Raw genomic sequence first — 13,681 nt, forward strand, 5'->3', positions numbered from 1 at the left:
GTGGAAATTAAGAAGAAGAAATAGACATTGGCAGGACATGTAGTGCGAAGAGAGGATAACCGATGGTCGCTTAGGGTAACAAACTTTATTCCAAGGGAAGGAAAGCGTAGCAGGGGGCGGCAGAAAATTAGGTGGGCGGATGAGGTTAAGAAGTTCGCAGGGGTCAAGTGGAAGCAGCTAGCACAGAACCGGGCTAATTGGAGAAATATGGGAGAGGCCTGCGCCCTGCAGTGGGTATAGTCAGGCTGATGATGATGATGATGATGATGTATCTGTCAAGCTGAGAGACGGAGCTAATAAATTTCGCCTACCAATGGCGATATCGCGTGCGTTTAAATGAAGGCCCGCGCTTTTGATTGTGCGTTTTCGACCCAGGCGACCTCCCGCCACTTATGCATGTATAGAAAAAAAAAAAACGTAGACACGTCCTTCAGAACTGCACGTGCCTTATGTATAAGAAGGCAGACGGTCAGGCCTAAGGACGACACTCTTGAAGAAGGCATAATAAGTACTCCGTTAAAGAACTGCTTTGTTAGCCTGCCTTTGTCTCCATCTTGTAGTGGTTTAAAGCCCTTTCTGCTTGTTGAGAGACTATAACATTAAGGAGCATTGCTTCATCTCTGCGTCCGATTCTGGGGTTGCCTCAGAGCGGAAATATGTTTGCGACACACGTGTGAATGCTAGCCCTTCTTCTGTAGCTGGAAATATGTGGGTATCTCGTATATGCTATAAGTGTATCGGTAGATATCCCTTGTAGCATATATGCAGGGGTTGGAGTTTTCGGTCTTTATTTTCTGAGAATTCGGCTGACTTTTTTCGGTGCTTATTCGCAAGCACGACTTCCGTGTTTTTTTTTTTTTGTTTTTTTCAGTGAATAGTATTTTTTGCTGAAGAAATATCGGTTACTTTCGGTGAGATAACATGCATCTGTGTACAGTTAAAAATGACATAGAATTCCTTTTGTCTTTTTTTTTCTTGCATGTTGTTTTATTCACTTTTATTTAATGTACATTCGGTCATATATACAGCTAAGCTTCCGGAAGAAAATGCTATCGCAAGATGAAAATTAGCGTTATGACAAAACGCTTGCTAAAACATAAATTCGCACTGTAGACGAAGGAGTAACTGAAATACTATTTATTACGATCAATTTTTTTGCATAAAGCAAATCACTTAAAGCACAAATGCGCTTCTCTCGGCTTGTATTTGATAAGTGTCACATGGCAAGAAACTGGCGGGCTTTGGTCTTCCCGATTTCCTGGAAGCAGTTGCGCTGCAAATGCTCTGGTCTGTCATTCGCCCCTCGAAGTGCCTGCCTTTCCACAGGCGCCCCTCCTCGGACGCTTGACATGTTTATGAGGGTCAGGAAGCACGGCTGCCATTATTTCTCCTTTCGTGAGGTCATGAACAATGCCTCAAAACCCTCAACCGCTGTACTTAAACCAACGATCCCCTTGTCTCCCATCATAGCCCTGGATTGAACAGAACACTGTTGTAATTTTCTCCCGTCATCCAGAATTCGCGGTGTAAAAAGATACTGACCTTTTTCGGTTTAAACCAAACATTTTAAAATGCTTTCGGCGTACGTTAACAGGTGTTTTTCGGTTCAAACCGAAAAAAACCGGTTCAAACAATCCCTGCATGATATGTGATAGTATATGTGTCAGACAAAGCAGCCTGTTGCAGTTCTTTCATGCACAGTTCAAACAAGGGTGAAATAGGCACCAGGATAGCTTCTATGCAGTGGGGTTGAAAATTTTATTTCCTATACAATATTCCGCCTTATATGCTGCAACCGACGTCATTTCACAAACCGACCTTGGCGATGGTGTTGCCGTCTCGCTGCGGCGCACATTAGACGGTGGTGGTGGTGGAAACGTTTATTGGTTAATTGGAGTTTGGGAGCCACAGAGTGGCCCCGCTACATGGTCGGCGTCCCTAGTCCGGGACACCGCATGACGAGGCCCCGTCTCGCGCCCGTTTCACCAGAGCCCGTTGAGACTCCAGTGTGGAGCAGTTGAGGAGGGCAGTCTCCCATGCCTCTCGGGAAGGGGTAGGGGAAGGGGGGAGGTGAGGATTTCGAGTACATGCCCACACCATGTGGAAGACATCACAAGTCTCTCCACAGTGCGGGCATCGCCCATCCGTGTTAGGATCATAATGTTTTAAGATTGCAGGACAGAGTAGAGTACCTGTTTGCAGGCGCCTTAAAGTTCGCTCCTCCGCCTTACTCAGCCCCTTTGCAGGAGCCGGGAAAAGGCGGTGGTTGTCGCTATAATACGTTATGATTTCTTTGAACCGCAGAAGCGGCTGGTTTGTCTCCGAGTCAGAAGAGCTTTGATGAGGAGCCCGGTGAGTAAGCGCTCGGGCAGCCGCGTCAGCGGTTTCGTTACCTCGTAAGCCCTGGTGGCCAGGAGCCCAAATTATTTTCTTTGACGTTGGAGCTGTGGCAGTCCGCCTTAGAATTCGACTCGCTAAAGGGGAGATCTCCCCTTCTAAGTAATGAACACACGCTTTTCGGGAGTCAGTTATGATCATCCTTGAATTCGGGTCCGCGGCAGCAAGCGCTATCGCTACTTCCTCGGCTCGCGCTGAATTTTGTGCTCGGAAGGAGAGTCCATCAACGTGCATTTCCTGGTGAACAACAGCGGCCGTGTAAAATCCCGTTGGCGACGGCCCTGCAATGTCTACATAATATACACCGGGTCGGGAGCCGTACCGCCCCTCAAGCGCCCGAGCCCGCGCTTGTCGTCTGCTTTCGTGCGTGTCGGTGTCCATGTTACGGGGTAGCGGAGATACCCAGAGGATATCGCGCCACAGATCTGGGATACGACTCGACTCCTCTGGAGTGCAGTCATGTTGGATACGTAAGCGGCTAAGCAGGCGACGCCCGGGTGCCGTCTGCATGAGCCGCGTATACTGGTTTACGAGGTGGGCCTCCCGCAGCTCCTGGTAGGAGTTGAGCACCCCCAAAGCCTTGAGTTTTGTATTAGAGGTAGCCACCGGGAGATCCAGGGCTCGCTTAGTTGCCTTGCGGATGATGGCGTCTATTCGCTCATCGTGTTGCTTAGTAGTGCGAAGGTATGGCACGGCGTAGAGGATCCGGCTAGTCACGAAAGCATGGACGAGCCGCAGCGCGTCCCTGCCCCGCAGACCGCCCCGCTTGTTGGAGACGCGGTGAATCATGCGCCCTACCTGTTCGCCTACCTTCTTGAGTTTTGCAATAGTGGAGTCCGGTCTGAGTCTGTGGTGAATGAACAGGCCCAGAATCCGGAGCTCCTCTACCTCTCTGATAGGACCTCCCGACAAAGAGATGTGTATTGCTGTGTTATCCTTTGGGTTCGTTCTAACATGCAGAAGTTCTGATTTGGCTGGAGCACATTGGAGCCCACAATCGATAGCATACGCATCGACTATGGAAGCGGCCCGCTGAAGGCGCTCCTCCATTTCCCCAAGGCTCCCGTCGGTGGTCCAGATAGTAATGTCATCTGCATATAATGCATGTTGAATTCCTTCCACCCGTGCCAGTTGGCTTGGGAGGCGCATCATAGCTATGTTGAACAGAAGTGGTGATAGTACCGCTCCCTGAGGGGTTCCCCGTGTTCCCATGACGTAAGGGCCATACTCCTCGTCCTCAATCTGAAGAAAGGCCTGGCGTTTAGAGAGGAAATCTCTTACATACGCGTAGGCCCTAGCTCCGCAATTGGTTGAGCTCAAGTTGGCCAGGATGCTACTGTGTTTAACATTGTCAAAAGCCCCCTTCAGATCAAGGGCGAGGATGGCTTTGTCATTACGTTGCATAGCTGTGGGTTGTATTACGTCTCTGTGTAGCTGGAGGAGGATGTCCTGCGCGGACATATGCGGGCGAAACCCGAACATGGTTGCTGCAAAGAAGCCCTTGGCCTCCAGGTATGGAGAGAGGCGATCCCGTGCCAGCGTCTCCATAAGTTTGCCCACACACGAGGTCAGTGATATAGGCCTCAGGTTGTCCGTATTCACGGCCTTACCTGCTTTGGGGATGAACGTCACAAGTGACGTTTTCCATTCGGGAGGGAGTGGACGCCCTTCCCAGATTTGGTTCATGTATTCTAACAAATGGAGGTACGCTGAGTCGGGGAGGTTCGCTAACATGTTCACTGTTATGCGGTCCCGTCCCGGAGCCGTACCTCGGCGCATTTTAGCTAAGGCCGCCTTAAGGTCGTGCAACTCAAAAGGAGAATCGAGTGTTTGATTAGGCTTGCCACAGTACGTGTACTCGGGCCCAGTCGGGTCCTCCGTACGACAGAGATATCTGTCGCACAGGGTGCCCGCGAGTTGCGCCGTCGTACCTTGGTACCCGTGCAGAGCCCGCCGAAGCTGCTTTTGCGTTTCCCCTCTCGTTTGAAAGGGGTCGATGAGATTGCGAAGGAGACGCCATGTCCCCTTCGAGCTCATCTGATTAGCTGCAACGTCGCAGCGTGCTATCCAATTTGAATCTGAGAGCTGGGCAGCATACGACGCAGCCTGCTCTGTGAGTTGAGCTATGCGGGAGCGTAGTTTGCGATTAGTCTTCTGCTTTTTCCACCGTTTAGTTAAGCTCCGGCGCGCCTCCCACAAGTGCAGGAGGTGTGTGTCCACTGCGGGTATCTCTTCGGTAGTTTGTAGTGTAGTGACGTGTTGTTTTCGAATGTCGTCTATGTGTTTAGCCCACTCCGCGTAGCCGCCGGAAAAGAGTACCGGAGGGATTGTTTGCTTTCGAAATTTGTGCCAATCGGTCAGCTTAGCTTGACCCCATTTTTTGCGCGCTGCCTTTGCTAGGAGTGTAACACGGAGAAGGCAATGATCGCTGCATAGAGAATCGCCCAAGTTCTCCCATACAGCGTCTCTAGTATTTTTAACAAGAGAGAGGTCAGGACACGTGTCACGGGTTACTGAGTTCCCCACTCGGGTGGGGTACGCCGGGTCCGTGAGCAACGTGAGGCGAAGAGTAGAGATGAGCTCTGCCAGCTTACGTCCTCTGGTTTTTTCAAAGTGATAGCCCCAGTGAAGGCTTGGAGCATTGAAGTCTCCAACGATCACTAGGGGTTCTTTGTCTGTAAGCTTGATCGCGCGAACGAAAATTTCACTGAAAGTTACGCGTGGCTTACGCGGGGGGCAGTATATATTGAGGATATGTATTGACGGGTCATGGCGTCTGAGAGGCAGCACCCGGACCATTGTGTATTCGTGCTCGGTACTCAAGTCTAAGTCGACCTGAACTGCGGTATAAGCCTTGTTCACGAGGATGCACGTCGACTGGCCCCCCTGGAAAGTGCTGTAGCCTGAGAATTTAGCGTCCATGCCGGGCTCCTGCAGGGCAACGAGTGCCGGCATGTCACCCAGGGACTGCAAGTAGAGCTGGAGGTGTGACCGCTTTTTCCATGCCCTGAAACCCCTGCAGTTCCACTGGATGATCTCCAATTTTTCAAAATTTTTTGCTGTCCTGTTAGGTCGGCTAGCCATGTTGTTGTATTTATTTTAAGGGACAGGGGCCTGGCTCAGGCCGGTAGGCGGCGCAGCCCCAGTCGGGGACTGCGCCGACCCACAGGGAGCCGGTCCTGAACAGTTTTCCTCCGCTGACTGACGGGAGGCTATCTTGCGCTTGAGGAGCGGGGAGTCACAGCAAGTGTTCTTAATTTGGGTGCTGACCCAGGGCTGCACGGCCTTAAGGACCGAGTCAGTGACATGGGCCACAATTTCGGGGAGTGCTTGCGTTAGGGCCGCCTTGAACATGTCCTCGAAGGACTCGCGGGCTGCCGACATGATTTGATTCGGGAGGGCTGCCACTCGCTCCTCTAGTTGCTCAGTCTGGCGTTGCAGGGCCTCGAGGCCCTCGTGGCCGGCAGTGGGAACTGATACAATTACTGTGTCCTCAGACTGCCGCGAGACGCTAGTTAGGCAGGATGTTACGGATGATCTGTCATCCTCGTCTTCTGGCTCGGTTTCAATGGGCTCGGATGGCCCTACCTGCTTGGCCTCTAGTTCTTGAATTTTGCGCGCTAGAATTTGGTTCTGGCGCCTTAGTTCGTCTACCTGCTGCTGTAGGGCGGTTTCAATAGGGGAGCGAAGATGAGGGGGCCCCGAGACTGCTCTGCTCCAACTGCTCACCTGTGTTTGAGCGGTTGCCAAGGGCGGGAAGTCCTCGGGCTTGAGGACCGGGATCCTCGCCATGGTCCCGGACTTTGGAGTGTTAGGTGGTCCAGTTTGAGATTTCTTGGATTTCTGCTTCTCAGATGGCGATTTCTTCTGGCCAGCCTTGGAAACAGGAAACTGCTTAGTCTTGGATCCGGGCTGGCCGCCTGGTTTGATGGCCTTTCGGAACCGCCCGGCACAGCCGGGGGCTCCAGTTGGGTGGTCTCCTCCGCAGATGAGGCAGCTCGGAGTGCACTGATGTTCTGCTGGGCCGTCAGGTGTGGCAGCAGGAACTTGTATTCCGCAGCGTCCACAGCGCCCTGGCTGCGGTCGCGGGCAGGTGTCGGCCCGATGACCCACTGTGCCACAGCGGTGGCACACAGGTACAGTTTTCTTGTAGAGACGAACAGGAAGCCGCTCGTAGCTGTAGAGCACCGTCCGTGGCACCTTGGTCCCAGCGAACGTTATCACAGCGACCGGCGATCCCCCTAGCTTGCGCACAGATATTACATTTTCTTCGGCACTGAGTTTTCTCTTGATAGTTTCGTTTGTTTCGTCTGGGGAGACGTTCATAACTCCCTGACAAAACTCACCGGAGAGTTTGGGGTGTCCCCGGAATGGAAGCTGACGACCCCCGACCGGCAGCATAATATCCCGGAGTAGTTTCTCCGCTGCGTCCACTGATTTCAATGCACAGACCAGCACGTTTTGTTCCCAGACGGGCCACACCGCAAGTCCCGCATTTGCATCATCCCCGAGGATGCTTTGTATTGCAGCGCCGGCCTGTCCAGGACGGAAAGTTTCCTTGATGTCGAGAGTCTCTCGCGGTTTTAGCACGACGATCATGTCGTCCTTTTCGATGCGTGGGGTGTTCTGCGGCCGCCACCGGAGTTGCTTGGCGCGCTTCGAGGTTGTGTGCAGTGCATTTCCGCCCTGCGCATGCTCGGAGTGAGCCGCCGCCTGTTGCTCGGCCGCACAATTACCGGCATTCCTCGTTGTCGCCGCCGTGTTCTTCCGTCCGCGCCAGACGCGGACCATATCTTGAAGGTATTCTTCCTCAGTAGGTGGAGGTGCCTCGGTTTGAGCCATATCCTCGGTTTGGATCGTATCCATGTTTACGATCCGTAGGGTCTCCGGGTCGTATCCGGTCACTTGGTTTGGAGCAGCCATGGCCGAGGGATCCTCGACCGGGGCCGACACGGGCCTCGTCTCTGTTAGACTTGGCACCGCGGTGGCGAGGCGAAGGCTTCAAAGCTGGTGGGGCTCCCCTGCAGACGCGTGGCGTCTCGGGAGGCCCGTTTAGGGGGCGGCGCGGCCGATGGGAAACAGCGATGCCTTGGAACGGTCGTGGAGCACGTCCGATCCGTGCGCCGGCTGAGAGGAGACTCCCATTAGACGGGGAGCGGTGGTGAAGTCCTACTACTGACTTTTCCTTGCAAGTGAGAAACTTGGCGTCATTTCAATATCGGTAGACAGCTTACTGCTATTGTTTATGGTGTATTTGTTATATCACAGAAATTTAACGAACGCCCCCAGAAAGTCATAGCGAAATAAACGGGCACCACTGCTTATAAAACGTTTTCAGAAAAAGGGTTATTTTTTGCGTACTTCGAATTTTTGCGGCAAAATTGGAACTATGACTATTTTTTTTCAGAATTGTATATTACGATTAATAACTAACTAAAATTATTTTGTCCCCTCTGATTTCAATCTATATGCGAAAAGATTTACATCAGCGTTATTTTTTGTTGTAGTCGCCTAAGGTTATGCTACCTCACTGGCGAAAACAAAATGGACAAAACGTGCTGGCAGAAATGAAAGAAGGGAAGTGAATTACATTTTGGGCCCTATACAGTTTCCTTCGGCATGAAGTGGTCAGCTGCCTTTCATTGTGCAATATAACTGTGCTGTTATGCGCACACATGCCCTTGCTGAGGCGGGGACACAGTCGGCTTATTCCATTTCCTGAACGATATCTGTTTCAGCCTATAGGTAACTGCTAATAATTAGTGCCGAAGGATGCCGTTCTGCAATCGCTGCACTGACCAGCAGTCAGATAGAGCTGTACTGGCTTGTTTAACGCCGTGTGTCCATTGTTACGATATTAGAATAGCGCTGCCAACATTTACTGTGTCTTGTGTTTTCCGTAGAGTTTCGTATATACCATATTCTCAAAACATTTTTTCTTTCAAAAGAATGAGAAAACTTCGAAAAAAAAGCGTAGGGCCTGATGAAGTCACAGGCTCCATGCAAAGTTTACAGCCGGAATAAAACCAGTGCGCATAAACAGGGCAAGAGTCAAAACAAACACTGCACTGTCTCTGAATCTGTCCCTTTCCTACGCGCTTTTTCCTCTGATGGTTAACCTCTACCAAGTCATTCAAATTAAAGGACTTGAGCTGTTTTTAGTACTGTGCGGTACAGAAGTGAAACCTCTTCAAAGAAAATGAGTCTTCGTATCCTCATCGCAACATAGCGCCCATTTGTTTTAAACAGGGTCTTAATTCGCGACAGTTCGGGTTCAAACCTGGGAAAAATATATGAAATGAAAATCGACGATCACCGCAACCAAGGACCCCGCTTTTGGGAAGAGATTTGTTAAACGACGAACATATGCAGGGAACGCTATCTTACCAGGTTTTTCTTTTTTGTTGTTTATTCTCTGTGTGATTTGTGTAATTTTTCCTACTTTTCGTGGATTCTTTATTTCTATAATTCTCTCTTTTGTTTTCGATCTTTCCCTGTTCCTTTGTCTTTACTTACTTGTTGTTTACTCTTTTTTTTTTTTTTCTTTTTTTTTTGTTTTGAAGCGAAAAGCTTCACTACGCTAAGCAACACCGCGCTTCGCGCGAGCCGGCGTATGTCGGAGCACGAGTCACGTCACGCACGGCTAAGGTGGCCGTTGCCGCGCACTATACGTAATCGTTTGACGTTCGCCGCAAGCGCGTGTTTATCGCGGAGGCCGGCTATATAACCGCTCGCCAGAGAATAGGTGTGCGCATTCAACATGGAATGAAAGGCTGAAAGCTGACCATAGAAAAAGAGATTGGTAAAGAGCGGACACTCCCATAGGGCCCAGCGGTCCATTTGACTGTAGCGCACCAAGCGGCCGGCGGCAACTACTTCCGGTCTTACTGAAAGGCGCGCGATTTGAATGCTAGCATGCTCTGCGCCTTTCCCTGCCCTTTAGGCGCATTATTTGGGTTTTGCATGGTCTGCTAGTGTTTATTTTCAGCATGCATACCAACATGAAAAATAGATTCCCAGTTCTCTAAACTGGCCATCAACGCAGCTGCGCCACAGCCTTTGCAAAACAGTATTGCAGAAAAGACTCCAAATGCTGTGTGAAATGAACATTTATTTTGCTGTATATAAAACACATAAGAGACGCAACAGATGTAGACGGATGCATTGAAAAAACTTGGCACACATTAGACGATGTGCACAGTACAAAAAAAATGCACAAGGCGAGAAACAGACAAAAAATAGCATAACATTGATTTCCGAATTATGGCAAATGATATGTAGCAAAACAGGCATTATACATAAACTACACAGTCCCAGTAGCGGCTACCTTAGTAAGGGTAACTTGTATTGTTCAGGGCAGAGAGGAGTACTGACGCTTGGGAGAAGGCCACACCGTTCACTCGTCGCATCTGCCGTGCTTCGGCTGCAGTCCGTGGGTCCATGCGGTGCTGTTGGAAAGGGAATGAACATATGATGCAGAAGGTTGCAATGAAATGTAACGCCCCTGTACTGCGCACACATCTGTGCATGTGGGTGCGTACTGAAGACTTGGTGAGCAGCAGTTATGGTTCAGAGCAGAAAAGCTGTCATTCGTAAAATTGATACAAAAGCTACTTTTGCAACGTAGAGGTCAGGACATGAAGGCTAATCGAACCTATCTGAAAATGCATTTCTACAGTGAGTGAAATAACAGCCACTAAACTAACAATATTCCTCAAAAGCACTGAACAGCTGAAGCAATGAAGTTTGCAGCATAATAAAACATCTCACTTTAACGTTATCCCGTTAAATGCAACGCGGCACCACGCAAAACTAGCAGTTTGCAAAACCGCGGCCGGCGAGCGCACCGTGTTGGCTTGCCCTTCATACGCGACTTTGCGAAGCGCAGACCGCCGTGCTGAGCTAAACTGCCCGAAATGCCTCGCAGTTTGACAAGAATGAAACATTTCTTACCTTGCGGTTGCCCTGTTAAACGCGACACCAAGCAAAACTAGCCGTTCGCAAAACTAGCCGTTCGCAAAACCGCCTCACGCCATGTCACGTCACCGCGGCGGCCAGCACGCCTTGTCATGCCTGTTAGCTTGCCCTTCATGCGCGACTTTGTGAAGCGCAGTTGCCGCCGTACTGAGCTAAACTGCTTGAAATTCTGCACAGTTTCACAAGAAAGTCAAGAATGCAACATTTCTCACCTTACCGTCGCCCTGTTAAACGCGACACTTAGGAAAGCTAGTCGTTCGGCAAACCGCGTCAGGCCTGGCCGCACCGGCCGGCTACGCCATGTTGGCGCAACGGCGTGCCTTGGTGCTTCGCATGCCACTTTGTCAAGCGTGCTGAGATAAACTGTTCGAAATGCTACCCAGTTTCACAGGAACACAACATATTAAACCTCGCCGCGGTTGGAATCTGCCGGAGCGTCACGAACTGCGCCTTAACTTCTCTATGCCTGAAGAGCCGGCGCACCTGTTCACGAGCTGCGAAAATTAATTGACACCGGCCGGCGTGGTCATGGTAAACTGTTTCAAATGCAGCGTAATTCAACAAAAAACGTTGCTCACCTTGACGTCGTTCCAAACCGCAGTCGTTCCGCGCAGCAGCCCACGAGAGATAAAATATGCGGTCTGTGCCGCACAAGCGCGGCGAGGCACGAGCAGACAACTGATCGCTCCCTTCGACAGCTTTTTGTCGTTTGCTCCGGCGGGCTACCGCTGCAGTGAGTGCCGTCGCGCGCGCGTCCGCGCATGTCCGCGCTGGTGCCGCCATCCATCAATCGGCGGCATCGCAACACGTCGCGCGTCATTTCCTGGGGCCAGTTTTCGCCGAGTGTCCGCTCTTTACCAATCTCTTTCTCTATGGCTGAACGAGCGTCGAGACACCCGAACAATGACAAGAACGTCTCGCTAAACGACGCAGCAAAGCCGAGTCTGAAACGCTAGAAGTACGAGAGCCACATCTCGCTAAGCGGCTTGAAAAGGAAGCTGAACAGCGACGTTCGGTCATGTCATCTGAGAGTAGCCAAGATGGTGAAAGTTCAAGAATTGTTGAGCAGTTGCGAAGGAAGAATGAAAAGGTCAGAGCCAAAGGTGCTAGTGAAAAACCCGAGCAACGAGAGGAGCTTCTCGCTAAACGACGACGACAAGATGCTCAAAAGCGGCTTCTAGCCGCCAGTGCCAGCAGCATCACCGAAGCTTTTCGCTTAGAGATATCTAAGCTTAACCATAGCTAAGCCCCAGCCAATTGTTTTGCTTTCTTCAATGTTCCCAAAAATGAGGTATGTAGAGGAAGATGAGAATCAATGCCCTTTTTTATTGTTGTTTTCATATCTGCACATAATTCTGAATGCCATTCATTTCATTCTATTCTTCTTTCTAGTTTAGCGTTTCGGGGCATGGAAAGAGGCCCAAAGTGCGTAATACCCATCTTATAAAAAGAGCCGTTCAAATCATATGAGATAACAGCGCGAAATGTTCAGCTAGCGGCATGCATTTCTGCTGCACGACCGCGCTTTACTATACTCACCAGAAGCTGCACGTTTAATTTTTGTGTTCGAAAATTCCAAGTGACACGGAATTATTTTTGTGAATTATTGCGATAATTTGAACGACTTAACGGTAGAAGTAATGCAACAATATTGCATTGCCGAAGACGTTTATACTCGTTCCCAAAAAAGAGCAATCCATCGTGGCCATATTAATGTTTTTGGGATGGAAAATATCTGCTTATTAACAACTGAAACTATGTTCGATAATTGCAATTTTCAGCTGCACGTCGCAAAAATGTCTCATCCTTTTTCGCCAAGCATAATTACTTGAAATTCCTTGGTGGTGAACTTGATGTTCGTCTAAAATTTATTCATAATGATATCACCGCCTCAAGAACCTAGCACATGGAATACGTGCTGTAATAAAAGCTCTTTTTTTTTTATTCGTCCCTGCTTTCATCCCCTCAATTCAATTTATTACACACAATACCATTTACACTGAAGCATTGGACCATACCAAAGACATCCTTCTAACATTTGTTGCTGTGTGGGAATCCACTTCAAGTGGGCTCTTCCGGAAAACAGCTGATGTTGCGTGATGTCGTTTTTTTATCGATCTGAAAACCCGTTAAGCGCTGCAGGTAGTGTCGACAGAGATATATTTAAAGAGTGAGCTAAGGAAAATTGATGCTTTGAGGGGCAATTGTTATTTTCATAGGCTATGCTCCTCGCCGTCTCTTTTTTTTTTTTTTTTGTGACGAACAGTCCAAGTAACGCATCTTGCAGTTGAACCTCCCTCTTGTCCCTTTCTCGTTTGAATAGGACTTGCGCAAAAAGTAGATGAAGAAAGAGACGTGACAACAAGACAGTGCGCTCTGTCTTGTTGTCACGTCTCTTTCTTCATCTACTTTTTGCGCAAGTCTTTTACCTTTTGCTAATATGAACCAACTCGCCCAGAAGAAAGTACTTATCGTTTGAATAGCTTTCTATTCGGATGTCACATGGAAGTACACCGGAAAACCTCTGTGAGATGTCGCTTGAACCACAGCTACTTGAACAAATCTTAGTTCTGCGCCTAGTTTACTAAGAAAGCGCCATCTACAAGTCATAATGCGAGGTTATTTCTTCAAGTTGATCACTCTAACCGTATGATGGCACTAGAGGCGCATGCCTTGGATATCGCTAAAGCAGCGACGAGCATTTCTTTTTTTTTTTTCAGACAGAATCATCGCATGACGGAGAAAATTTTTCGCTCTACACGCACTGGGAAAAGAACTGGCGGTAACATGCTGCAAGAATCATTGCTTTTCATGCTAGTGGCCACGGCGGCACTGCGTTAAATTAATTTCTACAGGTAACTAAACTGCATTTTGCCGACGCCTGCATGAAGAATGGTATCGTGCAGCTTTAAATTCCCTGAACCCTATTACGAAGTTAACGACTTTATGGGTGCTGTCAAGTCTGACTTGCAAATGCGTTTCAGGAAACATATGCGCGCTTTTCAGGCTTGAAACAAACACAAATTGTCTTCTCTTTCACAGAAGAATTTTTGCAGTCGCCATAGTCATTGTGCTAATGTCATTTTCCTGAAAAGCCTAAATGCAATCAAAGCAAAGATGCACATTGAGGCACTCAAACACGGACAAACACGTTCGCGTACCCTGGAGCTAGAATAACAGCCATCGCTATTCGCACACGCCGTCTGCACTCCTCCTACAGTCATAGACCTCAACTGTTCCCCACACTGCGCGAACAGACCGCCGGCCGAAACCGCCATCACTTTCGAGTGTTCGACGAGCCCTTTTG

At 49.4% G+C, this 13,681-nt stretch overlaps 3 protein-coding genes across 3 annotated transcripts in view; 1 reads left to right on the top strand and 2 right to left on the bottom strand.

The window, feature by feature from the left end:
* Positions 1-13,681, top strand: part of LOC146183614 (cytochrome P450 4V2-like) — a 67,743-nt gene that overhangs the window by 9,697 nt on the left and 44,365 nt on the right. The window lies entirely within an intron of this gene.
* On the bottom strand, positions 1,868-4,461 carry LOC146183615 (uncharacterized). Its single transcript, XM_084609165.1, has one exon. The coding sequence runs from the start codon at positions 4,432-4,434 to the stop codon at positions 1,939-1,941; it is 2,496 nt and encodes an 831-aa protein (XP_084465291.1). The 5' UTR covers positions 4,435-4,461; the 3' UTR covers positions 1,868-1,938.
* Positions 5,150-7,433, bottom strand: LOC146183616 (uncharacterized). The gene has a single exon (XM_084609166.1). The coding sequence runs from the start codon at positions 7,318-7,320 to the stop codon at positions 5,497-5,499; it is 1,824 nt and encodes a 607-aa protein (XP_084465292.1). The 5' UTR covers positions 7,321-7,433; the 3' UTR covers positions 5,150-5,496.

Source organism: Amblyomma maculatum, chromosome 7 (genome assembly GCF_055883805.1).
Source record: "Amblyomma maculatum isolate TAMU_Amacu chromosome 7, ASM5588380v1, whole genome shotgun sequence".
Taxonomy (NCBI): Eukaryota; Metazoa; Arthropoda; class Arachnida; order Ixodida; family Ixodidae; genus Amblyomma; species Amblyomma maculatum.

Excerpts from the sequence above, each read along its gene's own strand:
- LOC146183615 (XM_084609165.1), bottom strand. The coding sequence starts at position 4,434 with ATGAGCTCGAAGGGGACATGGCGTCTCCTTCGCAATCTCATCGACCCC.
- LOC146183616 (XM_084609166.1), bottom strand. The coding sequence starts at position 7,320 with ATGGCTGCTCCAAACCAAGTGACCGGATACGACCCGGAGACCCTACGG.